The sequence below is a fragment of the Fusarium oxysporum genome, chromosome 12 (genome assembly GCF_000149955.1).
Source record: "Fusarium oxysporum f. sp. lycopersici 4287 chromosome 12, whole genome shotgun sequence".
NCBI lineage: Eukaryota > Fungi > Ascomycota > Sordariomycetes > Hypocreales > Nectriaceae > Fusarium > Fusarium oxysporum.
The window spans coordinates 1,513,989-1,534,612 of record NC_030997.1 but is presented as its reverse complement, the minus strand read 5'-3'; the positions used below and the strand labels follow the sequence as shown (position 1 = coordinate 1,534,612).

Here is a 20,624-nt window from a genome sequence, read left to right as displayed (position 1 = left end):
TTCCAGATCCGAATAGTTCTGATTATTTGGTCCGTACAGATAAAAACTATCTATTTGAAATGGGTACTTAGAGACACAAATGCGCTCTGTGTCTGGTTTTCTGAAGAAAAGTGTTTCTCCAGTCCATATTTACCTCATTAGTTTCTATGCTAGCTTCAATGATCCGTGGTCTATTGGAACTTAAGTGGTTGGCAAGACCATACAATATATAGGACCAGCACTTCAGGTATGGGAGGCTGTGCTACACTGGATACAGTTAAAATCTTGGTTTGACTAAAAGTGTATATATAACAAGGCATTATACTAATGGGTTATCTAGATGTATCTTGCGTTCTTGACGAGATATTGATAGGCGATAAGCATGACAAGGACAATCTTCTGATTTCCTCATCACACCTATTCCTTCAAATGTCTTCTCTCAATATCTCTGCACATTCCTCAATCATCTTCTGCGCCCCCGCAAGCGCAATGTACTTCTTGGCCAGCTCCTCCGTGGCATCTATAGCAGTGATATCATCCATCTCAGCGACACCACCTTCGACACGCGTCTCAAGAAGCTTCCAAGTCCAGTTACCATCGCCATCCTCCGTCCACTCCGGTAGACCGTCACCGACATTAAATCGGTAGTATTTCTTGGCCATGGGCCTTGGAGCAAAGGCATTGATAAGCGAACGGAAGAGCAGGTTTGTGATCTCGCTGTTCGTCGCAATGCTAGCGACGGACTCGGTGAAGCCTTTGAGGTTGCGGACATCTCCGACGGCTTTTGCTGCTGCGATACCTGTTCCGATACTCAGAAAGCAGTTGGTAGAGCGAGCTGGACCGAAGACGGACAGGACCTCGTTCCAGAGCCTATATATGTCAGTATCCAGTCTCATATCTGAGAAGCGGGAGACTTACCATCCCATCGGGTTGTTGGCTTGGAGGCCACCATCGAGGAATTTATAACCGCCAACTTCGAGGGGTGCGAAGTACATCGGTGCAGCTGAAGTTGCCCGCGCGGCCTCCCAGAGCTTGATTCCGGGCAACTCTGACTTCTCAAGCGGGTTCTCGTATGATCGGAACAACACAGGAGCTTGGTTGTTTGCGCCCTCCTGTCGCGTAGCCATGACGAAGCTGTAAGACTTCAGGTTAGTTACCCAATACTGCGATAAGAGAACCGGGACAATACATACACCTTGCAGGTCTTGGCAGATTCCTCATCAAGGAGAAGAACCTGATCAGGATCCTGTCCAAGCTGCTCTTGAACGAGTTGCTTGATACACTTCTCAAGCTCACTGGCGTCCCACTTGGAGCCTGACTTGACTAAGCTGACTGTTGTCCAGCGAGAGGTGGGGAAAACGGTTCCCATGAACTTCTTGTACTGCTTCAGAGCATCTTCGATGGTCATCTGAAGGCGTCCAAGCATGATGGCGATGAATCTGAAGACTGTTAGTGAATGATACCGAGTGACTGATAGACCTTGCGTACCCTCCTGTGCTGGTTCCTCCGATCATGTCAAAGACTTCACAGGGCTTCTTTCCAGGTGCAACCTTTTTCATGATAGCGTCTAGATGCATGAGTGCCGCGACGCCTCGAACACCACCGCCATCTATAGAGATTTAGCAAATGGTTAATGCGCGGACCAAGGAGGACTTACCAAGAGAAAGAACACGAAGGGGCTTCTCGCTAGCAGATGTAAGCATTTCAGCGCGGAAAAGCAGATCAGAGGGAGGCGCAGAGATCTGCATCGAGTTTGGTAGGATGGTGCTGTTGACTTCATCAAAGACCTCCTGGATGCTGAGGACCGTTTGTTTGGTCTGTCCATACTGGAGAGCCTTTCTGGGCACTGTAGTGGTTTATGAGTAGGATACCTCAAGTAAAGATCTGGATGAACGCACCTGGGGCGCCAATGTCAAGCACGAGATAACCAGTGCGGGCCTTGATCTGCCACGCCTGAAATCGGGCACAGAGGCGGACAGCAATGACATTTCCCTCCTGTGGACGGGTCAGTCAAGTGATTGTGATCAACGGGAATGCATTTACCTCCAGAAGTCGGAAGATATCATGATCCTTTCCGAACTCAACACCTTCTTCCTGTAATTAAGTCAGTACCTTCAGACGATTGTCTTTTGACCGGTGTACTAACCCATCCATAATCCTTTGACAGGAAGCGATTCCTGTGGCTCACCCAAACGAGCTGGATTCCATCTTTGACTCGTGGCTCTTCAGAGTACTTGGTCTTCAGGATAGCAATCTCAAACCAAGTCCAGTTACCAGCAAGAGGATCATCACTGAAGCCTTGATCACGAGACTTGGCGACCAGTTTCATGCAATGGATTCTTTGGATGGTGTCGGTATCTAATGGCTACACGTCAGTTAGCAACTGTCACTAAGAGATAGTATAGAGGATCTGGGATCTCACCTGAGTATGGAACCAGATCTTGTTAACAATGTCTGGGCCCTCGGCTGTGAGCTCTTTCTTCTTGTGGCATGGGATCGTGTAAGTGCCCTCTGTGAAGTCACTGGTATCATTGGGGAGAACAGGAAGTTCTTCGAGTTCAGAGGCGGTCAGCATGTTGGTAGATGTCGAAATAGTGTTGAGTTTGAGAGTTGTTTTGAGAATGAGTAGATGAGAGCAGTGAATGGGTTGGGCTTCATCTTATACTAGTAGCTGGTCTCTGTGGAAACGTAGGACAAGTGGCAATGTTGGCCGACAATGCAGCCAAACCAATATCATATCTTCCAGTGTCAATGGCTTCTGAGTCTATTCCCTATTTCGACCCGCATTTGTGGCGGGCTGGAATAACAACTATTGATCCGTGCATTCAGCTTTTGCGTGAACAGGCGCTAAACCGTCTGGGTCGGTTGCAAGCGAAGGCCTAGAATGAACTAAAGCTAGTGATTTCTCTGTCCCTGATCACGAAAACAACATGCGGACTCTTTGTCAATCGCATCATAAAGCATTCAGAAATCTCCCAATCAGAGGATAACCATCTAATACTCGCGGTATTGATACACTGACGATAACGACCAGTTTTCAAAGTCCCCAATCGAGCTCCAGGGAGAGTCTCTCGTGGAGTACCATTTCTTTCTTGGCAAAGATTAGGCGAGCTCTCAGACGAGGACCCTTGTGTTCTGGACCACCTCAGCCTACTGCAGAGCCCTGTAAATATTGTCTATAGTGGGGTAAACTGGGCTGCTTTCAGGTGGCAAGAGTAAGAAAGGCTTTATGCCGCGATTCAATAGTGAATTTTGTCCTGCCGGGTAGCACTGCAATTTCATATCGAACCACTTGGTTTTTCGAAGGTCTCGCTGTAAGGTGGGTAATTGGTGATATGATATGAGCTAATTCATGGCTTTTACAGAAAGACTTTAAGCCCCTGCGAGAAGATCATTGATTATGGGCAATAACAGCTACAAACATTAGGTTCCATCATAACGGACCTGCTTGGCCATCAAGCGCCCTTCCCTAAGACGTCTCCTGGAGACCCAAGGTCTCCAAAGTAAGCTCCCAGGTTTTGTTCTCCTTCTCCGAAACATAGATATAATCCTTATACCCCATCATACCTGGGATCAACGGCTGCGGCATGGATGGTCGACAGTTCTCAAGATACTTCCCGCCCTTTCCCTCCCACTCCTTGCCAACTGCTGCCAGAACCGTAGTCGCAGCACCTTGCTCGGGGCTTTTCATGAAATTGATCGTCGATGGGTTCTCCTTCATGTCCCTGTGCACCGCTTCGGGTAGATGCTTCTGAAGGTTTGATGCGATTCCACCGGGCATGACGCTAGTAGCGTGGAGACCCTTTGGGCCGTAAACACGGTCGATGTAGTTGGACATGTAGATCTGGGCGAGTTTGCTTTGGCCGTAGGCTTTGAAAGGATTGTAAGCGTCGGGGGCTTTGAGCTGGAAGTCGTCGTAGATGACCTCTGATGCGTGGTGGCCTGAGGAAGACACGTTGACTAGGCGTGAGTTGAACTCGGGCGTTGACCCTTTGAGGAGGGCGTCTTTGAGTAGCCAGAAGAGGAGGAAGTGGCCGAGATAGTTGGTAGCCAGTTGTTGCTCGAAACCATCCTTGGTCTCGATGCGGGTAGGTGTTGCCATGATGGCGGCGTTGTTGATGAGGACATTGAGTGTAGGCGATTTCTCCAGGAACTCAGCGGCGCATGCACGAACGGAGGACATGTCGGATGTATCAAGACGTATCAAGTCAACTTGACCTGGCTTCAAAAAAGAAGAGCACGCAGCCTTGCCCTTTTCTAGATCACGCACAGCGAGGAAAACACGGGCGCCGGTAGCAGCAATAGCACGGCCAACCTCAACGCCAATCCCCGCGGAGGTACCAGTGATCAAAAACACCTTATCTGTCAAAGCACCCTCAAGATCCTCATCGCGCACGATTTGAAGGGCTGTCGGACGAGCATCGCCAGGGCCAGAGGTATTCTTGTGAGCGTCTGCGTAGCGAGACATAATTTGTAAGCTTGAGATAAAGTGACGAAGGTTGATAAATGAGAGTGAGGCAATGCGATGAACTTGGCTTAACATTGAAAGATTGTATTGCAAAGAGAATGAGGTCGCGGAACCTCGTCTGGCTTGCATCTAAGCGTCATAATAATCGGGCTTGATCCGGACTTATGGGCGCTAACTCCGTTTGAGATCAAATGCGACAGTGAATCACAGAAATAGGCACAGAAATAGCCAGTAGCAGTAATACGGATGTATAAGACACTAGATATGATCGATTCTTGGAAATTAACTACAGAGTCTGGCGAATGAGATGACCTATGTATAAACTATTGAGGAAGTAATGATGAATCCATATCAAATGTCAATTCCTCCAAGAAGACGTAATTGACATTGTCTCGGGCTTTTCGTAATCAGCCCAATGATCGATGCACAAAGATATTCACAGACTCATGCATGTTCCTGACATTTCGCCGACGACTTGGACCGTCATCCATCCAGTACTTATCCACCAAGCTAGACTGATCAGAAAGCCAAGTTTGTGCATGGTTAAAAGCCGCTACAAAGCAAACTTCATCAATGAACCTGTCGTTTGCCAAAGTACATGCTTTTCTGATGTTCTCTGATAGATTGGTGATCTGCGAATTGACAGACTCGCCGAAAAGAAGCTCAGTGATCGTATCGACAGTAAGACGGAAGAGTAAGGCCTGAATATCTATTGGCGGTGCCGAGCCGGAATTTTCTGTTGGAAGAGCTTTTCATTGTATGCTGAATGTGTACTTTTTGTTATCCATGATCGGAAACTTGACTCCTTGTGAAGGCCAGAGAATATCACGTGAATGTTCCCAGCTCGGTCCATCAACTGCAAAAATACCATTTCCAAGCAACGGTCGAAACGTATTGCTCAGCCTCCCACCCAACCCAGATTCTTTGAACTAGTCAAGAGTACAGTCTGAATGTTTCTCGGATCATTGATAGAAACATCATGATTTCCAAGAGTGTAGTGCTCAAACGCCCCAGCATGTCTCACCTTCCCATACCGCTTCACTATTGTCTCAGGAAACTTCTTCTTCTTATCTGCCTTGATAGCAGCGAGGAAGAAGTCGACGGCGAAGGGATACTTGTTGGGCATGCGCGGAGCACGCTGACAGCCTTGGGTTTTACGTTTAGCGTCGTGCCGGAGATGAGACCAGTAGGAGTTGGCAATACTGAAGGCTATGCAGGACCCAGCGGCCCAGAGAGCGAGGACGAGGAGGGAGTTCATGTTTGGTGCTGGCGGTTGAACACAGGCTTTGGATATCGCTGGCTGGTGACTTCATTATGGCTGTACTAGTTGATGAAGTGGAAAGCTCTTATACGGTCAATTCAATTGTCTTTATTCTATACTCGGATCTATCGTCTTAATATGTCAATTGAACTGTGCGCGACGGTTATTGTTCAATTGGGTAATATTCCATTTAGCGTTCTACGGAGTATTACCGTGTTAGGAGATGTGGTTCGGGGCTGCATCATGCACCAGAGTTAGCCCGATTGGCTAACCAGGACTTGGCTTGATGTAAGCGTAAAACCCGCTGACAGAGAAGCTCATGCACAGAACAGTTGTTCATGTAAATGAGCTTACCGAACCCCGCCCCACTCGAAATCGTGTAACAGCAGAACCAATATCAATCTCTTATCATGGACTCATCTCCAATAGACATCAGTCAAGACCTCGTACACGTCTTGTTCCTCGCGTAGCTGCTCCCACAACAACGAGATGTCATGTTTCCATGCGAAAGACAACTTGAAGCTCAAACTAATTATCACTTAGCTTCTTCTTGGTTGGGGACCATACACGTTCTATCGCCACATAACCCATCCTTTCTACAAAATCCCCAGCCCTCGTCTAGCAGCATGGTCCAAACTCCCCTTCAGCCTCACATTTCTCAGCGGCCGCCAAGTGCATTAGAGCCATGTCTTGTAATTGGACGGGCTGTTACCTTTCTGGCTATGCCTCTGAGACATGAAGCTCTGGTTGTTGGTCATGTCGGCTTGTTTCCTAATCCGGCAATTGCCCAAAAGCCTCAAGTTGCACCGCATTGGACACTATGATCAGTGGGGGCTGAAACAATCGAAATAAATTATCAGATGACAATTTAGTGCATGCAATGCGAATTCCTATTCGAGTATCAGCGGGATTCTGAAGGAGTAGTGAGAGGCTTAGAAGCTGACAGTTCAGATAGTGGTGCGGCAACAGGAAGTATAAAACACTAGAGGCATCTTCTCCATCAACGTCATTGTTCACGGCTCAGAAAACAAACTGTCACCATGTCACTTGTGTTAACTCCAATGAAAATGGAAGCCTGGCTTCGACTCAACGGCAAGTCCTCCAGAGGATTGTTGGCCATATATGGTAGCAGCGTTCTGGGCGTACTGGTACGTCAACCAACAACCATGAGTTTAGAAGACCACATAAACTAACCCACGATAGCTCACCTTATACTGGACCGGTCTCGTAATCTACCATATCTACTTCTATTCACTGGCGTCCTACCTCGGCCCCCTCCTAGCAACATCTACCCCAGTGCGTGCCTGGCTCCTTGTAATGTACTTAGAGGCCATCGTGATCCATTCTGGGAAGATATGGAGAATTATTCGATCAACACGCGGCCGCATCCATCTCGCCATTGATGAAGGGCAAAAGAAATATGGTGGCTTATAACCCCAATCTACTCAGCTACTTCACCTGAAGGGCCTGTGTTTAAGTTAACCTTTCTTCCCATCTCTCACATAAAGAAGGATGTTTACGGTCACGCTGCTGGGAAGAAACAGAACGGCGCGGGGTTTAGCAGATTGTGTATTGGGAGTGATCGAGATCCGCAAAACCATAGGAACATGAAGCAGAGCCTTACTGCGGCCTTTTTTAAATAAGACATTGAAGATTATTGCGAATGGTGTTGATGTGTTTGCTGATGAGATTGGCGAGCTTGGTGAGCCCAAGTTGAATGGGTTGAATATGACGAAGTGGTATGCGTATGAGATGCTTGCGTTTGATATTCTCCGAGAGATGGCATTTTAAGATCGTTTCAGGTGTATTAGCAGCCCCTGCGCAACAGTTTTGATACCCCTAAGCTGTCGTCAGCGAGGGCGTTCGTATCTATCCACCTGAATGTCAAGGATTCTTAAGGATCTTTTCATGAACCGATATCGATAACCATTGGGCTCCTCAAGGCGTAAGTCAAATTGCCCAGACATCTAACGCTAGCTAGCTAACGGGGCATACAGACCGAGGTCTACACAAGTGCTTACATGGTTACTCACAACGAGAAATACTTTTCGGATCCTTACCAATTTGATCTCAAGTGATGGCTTGATCCGTATAGTCACCTTGGGGGCCAGAGGTTGTCTTAGACCAAAGTACGTGCACCGTTCTTGACAGTGATTTACAGTCTGTTGACTACTTCTTTCACAGCTTTACAACGATTGAAGTGAACCAGATCTATACCAAAATGGTGTTCAAGTATAACCGGGAATTGGTTAGTGCAGATATTGGCTGGTTGGATGAATGCCGCTATCACATCATGTGGTGGAAGCCGGATCTGTATGTTCAATTTCGGGAGAGGTCCGATCTGGCACGGGAAATAGCAAAACTAGCAAATAAGGAGCGGCATGGTAACACTGAATGTGATGATCTGGGTAGTTTGCTCTCGCTGTATGTAGAATGACCATACGTTAATTGTTGGGGGTTGCCTTGTCAGGTTGTAAAAGGCAATGTTGCATGCTTGTGATTGAGACTTCCCTTTGAATAACTTCCGAATATGATACTCTCGAGCGTTAAAAGGACTAACCTTCCACGCCATCCTTGATAAATAGTTCATAGTCTGTCTAAATTGTCTTGTCTTTTCGGGCCTTGGATTCTTTCTATCCAGCTTGTCTATGCCTCATCAACAACCTTGAACAACGCCTCTCTAATTCTCCCCAAAAGTGCAATGACCTGCTGCTTTACACTCTTTAGCATTATAAGCTGAGCGTGTCTCCCTTCAATTGCTGGACTTCTCTCAATATCATCCACCAGCGCCTTGATCTTCCGTAGCTGCACCACCGTAAGGAGTTGCAACATACTCCCCCATTCTTCAGTCTGGTCCACTTCATACTCACCCACCAGCAGCTGTTGCTCTACACTGGTGCCCTCCCTCATGTACCAGAGAATCTTCTTGTTGAGCATGATAAGCTTATCGCAGATCATGGTAAGAAACAGCATGGCGTCTGGGTCGGTGTAGCAGCTCTTGCAGCGGATTACCTGGGTGCACTGGATGCATGATTGCTTTTGGAAAGAGAGCGCAACATCGGCTTTGCAGGGCCTCATGTCGTGCATGCGAGTTTCAAGCTCCTCGAGCAGTGACTTCATGACCTTGAGACATCGGCTGGCACAGGTACTGTTGCTGACATTGATGGGATGGCTGAGCATGCGTGTAGCTGTCGTGGCTGTTGAAGTGCGAGAATCCAAGAAACTGAAAGTGTCGGGCTGTGTGCTGCGTGGTGAAGGAATACCAGGTATACTATACGGTGACCAGTGAAAATCTGGCAAGGAATTGGACTCTGGCACTAATTTTGCAAAGAGAAAGCTTAGCAACTTGCCATTTGTCGTGAGAGAGAAAGGAACTTACGGTCAAAAGTAGAGGGGTCCAAATCAAAGAATACGAATTCATCTCCCGAAGTGTTGCTGCTCATGGCCGCATCTTCTAGGAGCGTTGCATCCGTCGGATGCGAGGTATCGCTCGCCAAAGGATCAACAGACGAATTGCTACCGTTTTCATCGCCGCTATTTCCCCCCTGCACCGAAACGCTAGGGGAGTTTCTGCTGTTGACGACGACGGTGCTCTGCATAGCATCCGATTCGGACTGCTGCTCAGGTGATGGCGACTGCGCGGCAGCATCATTCTGTCGGGCCGTCCGCTTGCGGTCCTTGCGCCGCACGTTGCTTCCAAAAAGCTGAGTATAAGTACACTCTGTAGAACATGCCTTGCAGCGCTCACAGCCCGTCTTGCGCCCCGTGCAGCGAAGCTTCTTCTGGCGGCACTGGTCGCACGCCGTGTGCTGTAGGACGTTGTTGCCCAGGGCACTGAATGCAGCACCGTCTGCTCGCTCGACGAAGGTGGGCCCTGCGTTTGCGGAATGGTTGAACTGGAGAGTACCAAACATGTTGAATATGTGGCCCTTTCTATGTAAGATGGGTCTCCCCGCGCGTATGAGTCACTAAGCTGCTCTGCTTAAAATGGCGAGCATTGACGACACGGATCAGGCTGCAGCTGCCACCATCAGCCAATTATTCGTCTGTATATATAAGCTGTATTAATCTCGGCAGGTTCCGAAGGGGTTCATGCCAACAGCTTCCTCACTTTAGCCGCAGATTGGAGATTCTCTGTGACTGGAGATTTGCTGGGGGTAATATTGTCCTTGAGGGTTGTCTAATCCTCTTTTAAGGTCAGTAGGGTCTCAAATGCCGCTTCACGGCACATACACGCGAGCTCGATGGGTTTTCTGGGTCAAACACTTTGGGGGCGTTGGGTCAGCCTGCATTCTCACCTCGTCCTTAAGCCCCCCTCGGCGTTCAAACTGCCGGGTGCAGAAGACTAGTTCTCCCCACGGGGTGCACGCCATTCATTACCTAATCATAATATCGGTTTTTACTACACTTTACAGCCACTGTGCTACCTATTTTGCTGAGAAATGCGCCTGCCTATAGGCTGTATCTTGGCGGCTTCCGAAAATCAACAATAAGCCGAACGTGCATAATCCTAAGCCGTGTTAAAGCCAGCCTACTGCACAGAGTTGAGTTAGCCTTTTGGACCCTTTCCTACGAAGCCTACCCGTCAAAGGCAGATTTCTGGTGTTCACGTTATTCGTCGTTTACCCAGCAAACACTACGATGTTCTTGAGATGAAGAATCAATCCACGTCGAGGTTTAAATCTGATCGAACCTCACCTAAGAATAACATACTCTAACAGATACCTTCAGCCCTAGTCCGAGTCACAATCTGCATTTAGTATGACAAAGTATACGGCGAGATATGTACACGCGATATTGTACAACCTTACCAATGAAGTGCCCTATGCTGGCCAATCCCTATCCCCCTTATCGCCCGGCCAAGCCGGGGATGGCCTCGCGCAAATCCATCCACCGCTGTAAGCCCTGCTAAGCACGAAGAACCTGGCGTGCATATAAGCATCTCCAGCGGCACTGTTTTTCAGCGGATAATCATTCCACTCCTTGGTATCGATACACAGTCTGGGGTCCTTCCAAAAGCGTAGGTATCAGAAATAAACTCTCTTGGCGGACAACGTCCGCGAACGGTTGCGCATGTGACTGCATAAGAGTCACAGTGTACTTAGCTTGCAGCCGCATATGCAACGGCGGGGAATGTTCCAGGATAAGAGAAGTCGATGTTTTTGCACATTAATTCGGCTGGGAGTTGCGGTTCAAATGCCTCAAAGCGAAATCGGGGTCGCTTCTCGTCCTTATGGCCACAGGTTGTAATTTTTGTATCTCTAATGATGCTTCGAGGAGCCATTATCAAGATACGAAACGGCTCAACGTTGCACCGGAATATTGTCACGGCCAATGCGCGCTTACTTATTCAAACCTTGTTCCATTACAGACTTGAAGATGACTTCATGACTTTTGAGCAGTGAGATGGCGTTTATCGTTATCTCCCTCAAAATCACGCATATGATGCCAAACTAGCATGTTCGTGTTCACAGACCACCTATTAATATCTACCGAGGCTCACGGCATCTGACTCAGATGAACCAACGGACTATTATCCCGCCTCTATGATGGAATCTTATGTGGGGAATTTTGATATCGTAAGCCTGATTAATGTATTTCCGGGAAACAGCCCCCAGAGAATAAGAAGCCACGACCTTGAGATATTTGTGATTTCAAAGACGACAGCAAGCTGCTTGCCTAGTGACACCCGTTCTGGGACGGCAGCCCCGTTGCGCAAATACTCGGCGATCTCGTAAGCTCATGTGTAACCCCGACGATGCAATGGTCGTGTAGTTAGAGTCAAAATGGAGTGCAACAAGATACTGACAGATTAGGTAGCTAGTCAGAGTCCCAAGCGGGGCACAGATGATAGCGCAAGCAATAGACGCCTATTCACACAGAGGATACGTTCAAGTAAGCCCTACAGAGGCCGCTTACGTATGCGCACAAGCAGAAGGATTCCGGCTCCATCGACAACGCAGCGGGCCGTTCCTCGTGGGAAAGAATTATTCCGAAAAATGCTCTTTTCCTCCGGCGAGCAAGTCGGGTCACTCCCCGACCGACCTCTGCCTTTAGGGAGTAAGCGCTAGATTTGTGGCTGCAATCCTGCGGGCATTTCCAAATCTGATGCTATGATATCGGTGGTCCTAACTAGGAAAGTTGATTCGAGAGAACGTAATCGAAGCCCCAGGTGAGGGGAGCGTATTATTTATAGAAGAGGTCGCTGTGCTTTCCATATCAGGTAATTGCCCGCCTCAGTACAATTCTAGAAATACAGTCAAAGAATGACTTCTATAAAAGAGAAAGTGTATTATATAATCGTAACTTACAACCAATCATTTATCTCAAGCGACAACTCCCATTCAGCTTATCTTCTCAAATCCAAGCATCAACATTGCACCTACATGAGTTGGTCTGGTAGGTCTCGCGCCCATCGACGTTCTAGAACCGCCAGTGGGGACCGGGGTATCCTCCCCTGCCTGAGACCCATCCTTGAATGGCCACCATACGGATATCGTAGCTGTGTGTAACTCATCTGTCGACTCTGCCCGCTAGTCAATCGAGTTACACAAACTCCCCGACACTGTCAAGGCGTACGGCAACACCGAAGGCCTAGCCAATGACTCCAATGTCGATCTTGTGGTCGTCTCTCTCCATATTGCTAGGCACTGCAGAACGGGATAAAGGTGGTGGTGGAGGGGCCATTGGGCGCCACGTTAACGTAGAGTGAAGAGCTAACGGTTCTAGCTGCTAGCAAAGGCGTCCAGACTGATGTTGGCCTTCAGGGCAGAGCTGATCCTCTTATCATCAAGTCAAGGAGATTATTGATAAGGGGACCATTGGCAGCGTTACTCGCTCTGTTACGACAAGCTACACCCTCCAACTTCAGCCGCAGACGGATTCCAAAAGCGGCTATCTCCGTATCGGAGCTAAATGTTAAATTCAGATGTTCGGCCATGAATATAACAGTTATTATGACTGTCTGATAACACCATGACCATGACATTATTGACCACCAACAACGGGACATCCGAAAGCTCGATGGAGAAGTTGCCATCATTACTGGTATTCACAGACATAGATTTTATTTCATGATACCAGCAACTCACCTTTAATTCTACAGGCGGCGCTTCAGGAAGTAAATGAAAGCAGTCAGACTTATAGCTACCAAAGGTGCTCAAGTCCTTGTCTTCGACCTGAACCAGCCAGATGCCAATACGACACCCTCGCCACCAGAGGGAGAACCAGCGTTGACACGTTCCTTCGCTACGATGCAGCTTGATGGACAGATCTACGCAACGCTTTTGAACAGGCTGTAGCGGAAGGGGGTCGTATTGATCTCGCCACTTCCAACGCTGGTGTATCTGAACAATACGACTACTTTTCAGATAAGTCTGATGAGTGGGGAAAGTTGCTTGAACCTGCCTTTGTCGTCACTGATGTCAACTTCCGGGCCGTTGTAGTTTTGTGAAACTGGCAGTTAGCCAGATGCGAAAGCAGAGACAGGCTGTCGATAGAACAACGGGACGCATCGTCATCACAAATAGTGCAACGGCTCATGCACCGGAGCATGATCTACCAGTGTATGGCGCCTCCAAACTTGCAGTGAATCCACATCCTCCGTTGGCTAAAAATGAAAACTCACAAAGAACAGACCGTTGAACTGATGCGCAGTCTTCGTTCCACTTTGATCATGGACGATTTCACCATTAACGCTGTCACACCCGCAGATACCTCACAAAGGTCCTCCCCCAAGATTTAGCAAAGTCGCTCATGGTTACTGGTCTTCCTGCCAGTTGGGCCGAGTTTATGGATTACGCCTTGGTCTACTCTGCAACGGCTAAGCAGAAGAGACGCATTGAGGACTATGGTAAAGATACTCAGCTACCAGCGGCAAGGGCAGGTGGACTATTCAAACAATTCTCACCTTGAGTGGTCGGTACAATGAGTTGGAAGAGCAATACGCTGAGATTAGGCGATGTTGACTTAGGTGGGAGAATACGACAATTACGAGAATCCAAGAGGCAGTTACCGACTCTAGACAGTCTGATGTTTAGACTCTATTATCCATTACAAATAGACTGTCCTTGCCATAAAATACTGCAATCACTGACAATGCACCTCCCTACCCGAGAGTAATAGCTGTACAGATATGACTACAATATAGATTCCATACAATGCACGACTTCGATCATCAACCGAGATTCTCGGTCTCCAGCCGGAACCATCCCTGCTCATTGATAAACTCCACAATCTCGTTCAAATCCGTCGGCGTGACAATTCGCTGTACCCATCCACTCTCACCATTGTATATGTAATACTGCTCGTTGATCTCAATTACAAAAATGACCTCGTTGCTGCTGTACCGGGTCCTGAAGAGCGGCTTGACCTGTCCGGAAATGCCATAAGCGCTGACAAGATCAGCGACCTCTCCATCTTCGCCCCATTCAGTTTCACTGCCAAAGTCTTCGTAGTTGACTGTCCATCCAGTTGGAGGTTTGACCTGTCAAGCATTAGCGATGAAGGTACATGGTGCGGGGTACGGACATTGGTGTTGGTGACGACCTTGCCGTTGACGACTTTTGTTAGAGAGCTCATTTTGTATGCAATTGAGGATACTCGAGGTTAGAAAAAAGATACTTTGGATAGATGGAAGTTGTGTAATTGACTAGGTAGCTAGGTGGTGGAGATATGCTGAATAAATACAGATCACTCGAGATAGCGAAGAGCTACTGATGCCAGCGATGAACTGGTTCACTCTTGGTGCAGAGTCTAGAACGGCCAGCAAGCTCATGGCTGATCTATTGCCCTGCCTAGTTCACTAACTCCAAACCCTTCTCCCTTGCGGCGTCGGAGTGGCTTGTGGCTGAAGCATTCTGTAAGGAGCGTGTCACAGGAAATCATGACAAAACAGCGGATCAAGCCAATGCCGTCATAATAGGGGATTCTCGGAATGTCGACGAAAAGACAGAAGCAGTGCAACAAGCAAAGAGAATGAGACATCACGCCATGTCCAAAGTCCCCTCACGCTTATGCCTCCCTTGCTGACATACCTACCTCGTGGCTGGCTGAATACAGTACAGCGCCATCAAAACACCTCTCAATTCAACGCGCCCAGCGAACCATACGGCCCGGAACGGCACGGCACGACGCACGGTGCGCTCTCGATAACAAACCCAAAACAGTTCATCAGCACCACCTTGACCTGAAAACAGCTTCAATCCCCTGTAACGCTAGGCCAGATTCTCTTGCCAAGGTATTTCAGCTCAGTACTAAAAGAAGTGGCGCATCCCCCGCACCCGCTGAGGAACCTCAGCAAAACGCCATTCTGCTAGGAATACGATAGTTTCGCAAAGTATTGATTGACGGCGCGTAATGATTGGAGTGACCAGCGCTGAGTTGGACAACGGCTGAGAAAAAGTGGCTTGTCACGTACAGGAAGGGGATATGTGAGGAGACAAGAGAATTTTCGTGGAGGGAGTGAAAAAGCGAGTCGCCCATGGTCCCGCGTTCCTCTGGACTCGTCGTTCTAGCTCTGCAATTGATGCTTTGTTGCTGAGTCAATTGACTGGAATACACCATATTGTTGTTAAAATACTTCATTAGATTGAATCAAGATGTGGATTACAGACGCCTGCAAGGCTGTCGTCTTGTCCTTCGTGGCGGTATTCCACTACCCGTCCGTCTCAGACGAGGGGCCTCATCAAGATGTCATGACCTTCACCCATGGGCACTCCACACCAAAGATTGACTACCCATATTTCGACTCACCAAGTGGTCCTGACCAGGACGGCAAGGTCTTCACATGCAACTACACCGACCTCAAAGGCTGGAAGCCATGCACAACTGCAGATGATCGCTCGTGTTGGTTGAAAGGTCCGTATGGGCAAAACTTCACTATTAACACAGACTATGAGAACTTCTGGCCAATTGGAATAACAAGAGAGGTAAGTCGCGGCTCATCAGTATTAGCTTGCTTTGCTTTCTGACTGACAACCAGTACCACCTCAACGTTACTGACCAATCCATCAATGGCGATGGTGTTGATAATCCATTCGGCAAGGTCTTCAACGGCAAGTATCCCGGCCCTTGGATCCAAGCCTGCTGGGGCGACCTCATCAAAGTCACGGTGCACAACCATCTCAAGTACAACGGTACAACTATCCACTGGCACGGTCTCCGACAACTGGAGACCTTTGAGATGGATGGTGTCAACGGCGTGACTCAATGCCCCATTGCACCTGGAGACAGTTATACCTACACCTTCCGTGCTGTTCAGTACGGTACTTCATGGTACCATAGCCATTATTCTCTGCAGTATGCTGATGGCTTGGCTGGCCCTATCACTATTTACGGGCCTTCTTCTGCGCCGTTTGATGAGGGACGAAATCCAATTCTTATCACCGATTGGAGTCATCGCAGTGCGTTCCAGTCTTGGCAGAGGGAGCTTGTGCCGAATCCTACGAGACCTATGATGAATGGTGTTTTAATCAATGGCGTGGGGAACTTTGCTGGTAGTTTCCCTCGTGAGCGGTTCAACATGACTGTGACCAAGGTAGGCTACTTAAGCGCAGCAGCTGATAAGACTGTACTGACAATCAATAGGGCAGGAAATATGTTCTTCGTGTGATCAACACCTCTGTGGATACAACATGGATCTTCAGTATCGACAATCACAACTTCACTGTTATGTCGACCGACTTTGTGCCGATCCATCCTTACTCAGTCTCTCACATTGTCCTCGGAATCGGTAAGCATATCTTCTCATTACAACCAACTGAAGACATTCTCACTGATGTCGGTGAACAGGCCAGAGATATCACATTGTCCTGGATGCAAACCCCACCAACACCACAAAAATGCCCGCAAACCCCGATGGAAACTACTGGATTCGGACCGTCGGAGCAACTCGCTGCAAGGGCTTCGAGCCAGGCAATGAGCCTGATGAGCGACAAGGTATTCTACGGTACAATGCATCAAGCAAACTTGTTCCAACAACGTTCCGAGAGGACTATTCCTTGGAATGTCGTGATGAAGCATATGATCGACTCAGCCCGGTTTACGAGTGGAATGTTGACCCTGTCAAGATCAACTGTAAGTCACCGACGACCTTAATATTGTATGATTCCTCTAACTTTTGACTCAGACACCAAGAGCCAGTTCGACATTGGTCTGGCGAAGTTTGCTCACAGGCCTGAGCTGATGGACAACTTCACCTGGTGGGCCTTTGGCGAGAATCCTCTCTGGTTGAACTTCTCCAACCCTACTATTCTGAATCTCAAGAACACCACATGGAATCCCGACTATGCTGTGGATCTGGTGGTACCTGACTCGAAGAAAGATAAATGGGTCTACATCGCTATCACAGCCCCTCCGGCTCCCATTCAGACCAAACCCAACAGAGCTTTTGCTCCCGTTGCTCATCCTGTAAGCCAACCTCATCCCTCCAAATAACTATCTCTAATGCGTAACAGCTCCATCTTCACGGTCACGACTTTGCCCTTCTAGCGCAAGGTACCAACTTCTCAGACCTGGACACAGGAAAGGTCAATCTCAAGTTCAACAACCCTCCTCGTCGAGATGTTGCGCTTCTTCCCGCCGGAGGATATCTCGTCGTTGCCTTCAAGGCCGACAACCCTGGCTCTTGGCTGTTCCATTGCCATATTGCGTGGCATGCGTCTAGTGGTCTGGCGATTCAGATCCTGGAGCAACAGACGTTGCTGAATAGGATCTTGGATCAGTATCCTGAGAAGATGAAGGAGGTGAATAGGGTCTGTGATAACTGGAATAAGTGGTTCAAGAATGATACGAACCTTTGGAATGCCCATATCTTCCAGGATGACTCGGGTATCTAATGGGCACAATATGAGACAGACTGGAGATTGAGAGTCACGAGATTGACTGGATAGTATGTAAAGACATAAAGAGATTCCATTATCAATGAATGATACTGTCAAATGACTGCTAGCTACATTCCATCCACCACCGCTGTCCGTACTGACATAAAAGTCGTTTCATAACGTTCCAAGCGATCATGATACTCAAGGGTACCTCACACCAAATACGGGCGACTCCGACTTGTCCCAATCACTCTCCTTCTTCTCATCACCGAAGATCCTCAGAGCCCTGTAAGCAATCTTGTACTTTCCAGCAGGTGCGTATCCTCCATCAGCCAACTTTCCATTCCAGACAACGGAGCCCTTGCCCATGGGGTTCCACAAAGTAGGGAAGCCAGCAGGTGCTCCCAGACTCTTAGCAGTGGAGTTACCAGAGACAGGAATCAGTTCAGCCTCAAGCTTGGCGGATCCGAGGGCGAGCTTCCATGCCAGAGCAGGAGCAGGCTTCTCGTCAGTAGCGTTCTGGCCCTTGACGGGTAGAACGAAGGTGGTGTTGGCGGGAACGGGGTTGAGCTCGTCCTTGTCGTTGGACTTGCTGATCCATGTATCATCAGAGCCGAGAACCTTGGAGTCGTGGAGAGAGCCGGTAAGACCTTGGTAGGGAAGAGACAGGGAGACACCAGTGCCGTTGACAGCGATGTATCCGGACCAAAGCGCAAGACGCTTGGCATCGAGACCCTCAGGAGGAGTTGGCATGACCTCGATGGTAACAGAGTCACCAGCGCCGACGCTGACCTTGGATTCGCTGAACTTGAGGCTGGCATGACCATCGGCAACATCGTTGGGGAACTCAGAAGCATAGATGCTGTCCTTGGCAAGAGTATAGACGCTCTTGGTAGGAATATGAGAGATGCTTAGATCGAGGTCGGTCTTACCAGTGTTGTGAAGGGTGAAGTTGAGAACCTCGGTAAAGTGGTCGGTGTCGTTGAAAGCCAAGCTAGAGCGGCTCAGCAGGAGGGTAGAGTAAGCGGCATCATAAGCTTGGATCAAACCACCACCTTGCTGAGGCACAGGAGCAAGATAGTCATAGAACTTAGCACCGTCGTTGAAAAGAGTAGGGTTGGAAGTAGACGACAAGAGGTTCTCGAGGACCTCAGGGTCAAGAGTACCGCGGACCTCGGCAATGAGGGCAATAACTCCGGCGACCAAGGGGCAGGCCATTGATGTTCCGGAAAGGACAGCATAACCGCCCTTCTTGAGAGGATATGTCGAGAGGATGTTTCCACCAGGAGAGCCAAACTGGGGCTTGACATCGAGTTCCCAGGTAGGACCCCAGGAAGAGTAAGTGCTCACAGCGCCACCGGTAACATTGTTCTTGCTCTCCTCAAGAATGACCTTTCCATCAGAGCCATCTGACATCTCGAGAGTGACGGTAGATCCAGCCTTGAGAAGCTCAACCCACTTGGTACCAGTCTTAGCGGGGACCATACCAGCAGCAACGATGCCCTCAACAGTGGAGACATCGATGGCTGAAGCACCGCTAGCAGCGTTGTTGTAGACGAGGAAGTACTTGGCACCATGCTTAGCAGCGTTCTGGGCCTTCTGAACAAAGGTACAGCTTCCACGACGCACCAAGACGATGTACTTGCTAAGATCGGGAGTATCGGCGGGGTAAGCATCACAACCGCCGTTAGGGGTAGTAGGATCCAGGTTAGGAGCCCAAAGAGGAAGAGTGACGTTGCCCCAAGCAGCAGGGCTACCAGCAGTAGAGCCAAAGTCAATCTTCTTGCTGCTGTTGTCAACAGTGTAATGGGAAATGTTGAGAAGAGAGACGTAGTCGCTGTTGTCGTAAGAAGCGATAGCCATGACTTTGTTACCGTTGGCAGCAGTGCTAGCATAGAACATGCCGACATCACCGGAGTTACCGGCAGAGACAGTGCAAGGGACACCCTTCTCGACGATACGAGAGACGGCGACAGCCCAGGGCTCCTCGGACCAACCGCTAGGACCGCCGATAGAAGCAGTGATGATGTCAGCGCCGTCTTGGTAAGCTTGGTTAAAAGCAGCGATGAGAACATCGTTACCGGCTTCTCCAGAGCATCCGAAGACTCGGTAGGCGCCGAGGGTGACTCCGGGAGCAGCGCCAGTGAAACCGTACTCGTTTTCTTGGGCGGCAACAATACCAGCGACGTGAGATCCATGGCCTTGGCAATCCATGGGATCGTCATCGGGATAAACGGCGTTGAAGCCATCGTACTTATCTCCAACGAGATCAGTGCCGAAGGACACGAGGCAGTTGGGACCGAAGCAACCACCAAGAGCAGGGTGCTTATAATCGATCTAATAATGTCAGCCAGGGTCTAAACTCAAGAGTACAAGACTTACGCCAGTGTCGACAACAGCGACCTTGATACCATGGCCAGTAATACCCTTCTCTCGAAGCTTATCAACCTGAACCTGAACGTGAGGTGAGAATGTATCAGCAGTATCATTCAGATCACGCTTCTTGAGAGGAGCCTTCATGCCAGGCGTGGCAGTCCACTCAATGCGAGGCTTAGGAATACTGTAGACTTTTACAGGCCACATGTTCTTGACAGCGGGAAGAGCCGCCATCTTGGCAGCCATATCTTCAGCGGTAGAAACATCGTCAAATTGGATAGAAACGCCCTTGAACAGGTCGTAATCAAACTTGACGCGGGTGGTGTACTTGTCATCAGCAGTTCTGTAAAACTTGGCAGTATCCTACTCTAATTAGCGGAATGGCTAATGCGTGGGTGAGATGCGTACGTGGTTCTCCTCGAACTCGAAGATGTAGGCACCTGGGACGTGAGTAACAGCGGTACCCTGCTCAGTGTCCTGAACGGCAGCGGACAGCCCTGCGAAAAGCAGAGCCGTCAATCCTAAACGGACCATAATGAATGAGTGTAGTGTGATAAAAGAGTGACTTGTAAAGAATGACAAACAACGCAATAAAGAGTGTGGAGCAGTCAAAGAGTGACAGGATACCAGAACGAGTGGTTGAAGAGAAGACCTTGGCAGATCAACAGCGTTATCACAACATTATATAGGCTGCACGGAGTTTCCCATCCTGTAAGGA

The 20,624-nt window shown here is 48.8% G+C and overlaps 9 protein-coding genes across 9 annotated transcripts; 3 read left to right on the top strand and 6 right to left on the bottom strand.

Moving 5' to 3' along the window:
• Positions 1 to 404: 404 nt before the first annotated feature.
• FOXG_14572 (uncharacterized protein) lies at positions 405 to 2,595 on the bottom strand (the record flags this gene model as incomplete). Its single annotated transcript, XM_018394625.1, has 9 exons — positions 2,402 to 2,595; positions 2,126 to 2,344; positions 2,023 to 2,073; positions 1,878 to 1,974; positions 1,637 to 1,825; positions 1,468 to 1,588; positions 1,173 to 1,418; positions 898 to 1,113; positions 405 to 849 (listed from the first exon to the last, which is right to left on the bottom strand). The coding sequence occupies exons 1-9, from the start codon at positions 2,552 to 2,554 to the stop codon at positions 405 to 407; spliced, it is 1,737 nt and encodes a 578-aa protein (XP_018254150.1). The 5' UTR covers positions 2,555 to 2,595.
• Positions 2,596 to 3,320: 725 nt separating this feature from the next.
• FOXG_14571 (uncharacterized protein) lies at positions 3,321 to 4,447 on the bottom strand (the record flags this gene model as incomplete). The annotated part of the gene is made up of 1 exon (XM_018394624.1): positions 3,321 to 4,447. One exon carries the CDS (start codon positions 4,445 to 4,447, stop codon positions 3,449 to 3,451), a length of 999 nt encoding a protein of 332 aa, XP_018254149.1. The 3' UTR covers positions 3,321 to 3,448.
• Positions 4,448 to 5,325: 878 nt separating this feature from the next.
• FOXG_14570 (uncharacterized protein) lies at positions 5,326 to 5,705 on the bottom strand (the record flags this gene model as incomplete). Its single annotated transcript, XM_018394623.1, has 1 exon — positions 5,326 to 5,705. One exon carries the CDS (start codon positions 5,703 to 5,705, stop codon positions 5,346 to 5,348), a length of 360 nt encoding a protein of 119 aa, XP_018254148.1. The 3' UTR covers positions 5,326 to 5,345.
• A 1,043-nt stretch (positions 5,706 to 6,748) lies between these two features.
• On the top strand, positions 6,749 to 7,786 carry FOXG_14569 (uncharacterized protein; the record flags this gene model as incomplete). Its single annotated transcript, XM_018394622.1, has 3 exons — positions 6,749 to 6,856; positions 6,912 to 7,004; positions 7,706 to 7,786. 3 exons carry the CDS (start codon positions 6,749 to 6,751, stop codon positions 7,784 to 7,786), a joined length of 282 nt encoding a protein of 93 aa, XP_018254147.1.
• A 514-nt stretch (positions 7,787 to 8,300) lies between these two features.
• On the bottom strand, positions 8,301 to 9,622 carry FOXG_14568 (uncharacterized protein; the record flags this gene model as incomplete). The annotated part of the gene is made up of 2 exons (XM_018394621.1): positions 8,301 to 9,025; positions 9,088 to 9,622. 2 exons carry the CDS (start codon positions 9,620 to 9,622, stop codon positions 8,355 to 8,357), a joined length of 1,206 nt encoding a protein of 401 aa, XP_018254146.1. The 3' UTR covers positions 8,301 to 8,354.
• Positions 9,623 to 13,463: 3,841 nt separating this feature from the next.
• FOXG_14567 (uncharacterized protein) lies at positions 13,464 to 13,622 on the top strand (the record flags this gene model as incomplete). The annotated part of the gene is made up of 1 exon (XM_018394620.1): positions 13,464 to 13,622. The coding sequence occupies one exon, from the start codon at positions 13,464 to 13,466 to the stop codon at positions 13,620 to 13,622; it is 159 nt and encodes a 52-aa protein (XP_018254145.1).
• Positions 13,623 to 13,727: 105 nt separating this feature from the next.
• FOXG_14566 (uncharacterized protein) lies at positions 13,728 to 14,504 on the bottom strand. The gene is made up of 2 exons (XM_018394619.1): positions 14,238 to 14,504; positions 13,728 to 14,193 (listed from the first exon to the last, which is right to left on the bottom strand). Exons 1-2 carry the CDS (start codon positions 14,286 to 14,288, stop codon positions 13,885 to 13,887), a joined length of 360 nt encoding a protein of 119 aa, XP_018254144.1. The 5' UTR covers positions 14,289 to 14,504; the 3' UTR covers positions 13,728 to 13,884.
• Positions 14,505 to 15,140: 636 nt separating this feature from the next.
• On the top strand, positions 15,141 to 17,659 carry FOXG_14565 (uncharacterized protein). Its single transcript, XM_018394618.1, has 6 exons — positions 15,141 to 15,637; positions 15,691 to 16,245; positions 16,296 to 16,440; positions 16,500 to 16,784; positions 16,837 to 17,117; positions 17,165 to 17,659. Exons 1-6 carry the CDS (start codon positions 15,308 to 15,310, stop codon positions 17,543 to 17,545), a joined length of 1,977 nt encoding a protein of 658 aa, XP_018254143.1. The 5' UTR covers positions 15,141 to 15,307; the 3' UTR covers positions 17,546 to 17,659.
• FOXG_14564 (uncharacterized protein) lies at positions 17,600 to 20,609 on the bottom strand. Its single transcript, XM_018394617.1, has 3 exons — positions 20,315 to 20,609; positions 19,913 to 20,269; positions 17,600 to 19,867 (listed from the first exon to the last, which is right to left on the bottom strand). Exons 1-3 carry the CDS (start codon positions 20,438 to 20,440, stop codon positions 17,732 to 17,734), a joined length of 2,619 nt encoding a protein of 872 aa, XP_018254142.1. The 5' UTR covers positions 20,441 to 20,609; the 3' UTR covers positions 17,600 to 17,731.
• Between the last annotated feature and the right edge of the window lie 15 nt (positions 20,610 to 20,624).

Coding starts and splice junctions, on each gene's coding strand:
- FOXG_14566 (XM_018394619.1), bottom strand. CDS start 14,288: ATGAGCTCTCTAACAAAAGTCGTCAACGGCAAGGTCGTCACCAACACC. Junction 14,194..14,237: donor AGGTCGTCACCAACACCAAT/GTCCGTACCCCG, acceptor AATGCTTGACAG/GTCAAACCTCCAACTGGATG.
- FOXG_14565 (XM_018394618.1), top strand. CDS start 15,308: ATGTGGATTACAGACGCCTGCAAGGCTGTCGTCTTGTCCTTCGTGGCG. Junction 16,246..16,295: donor TCAACATGACTGTGACCAAG/GTAGGCTACTTA, acceptor GACAATCAATAG/GGCAGGAAATATGTTCTTCG. Junction 16,441..16,499: donor TCACATTGTCCTCGGAATCG/GTAAGCATATCT, acceptor GTCGGTGAACAG/GCCAGAGATATCACATTGTC.
- FOXG_14564 (XM_018394617.1), bottom strand. CDS start 20,440: ATGGTCCGTTTAGGATTGACGGCTCTGCTTTTCGCAGGGCTGTCCGCT. Junction 20,270..20,314: donor TCGAGTTCGAGGAGAACCAC/GTACGCATCTCA, acceptor TAATTAGAGTAG/GATACTGCCAAGTTTTACAG. Junction 19,868..19,912: donor TCGCTGTTGTCGACACTGGC/GTAAGTCTTGTA, acceptor TGACATTATTAG/ATCGATTATAAGCACCCTGC.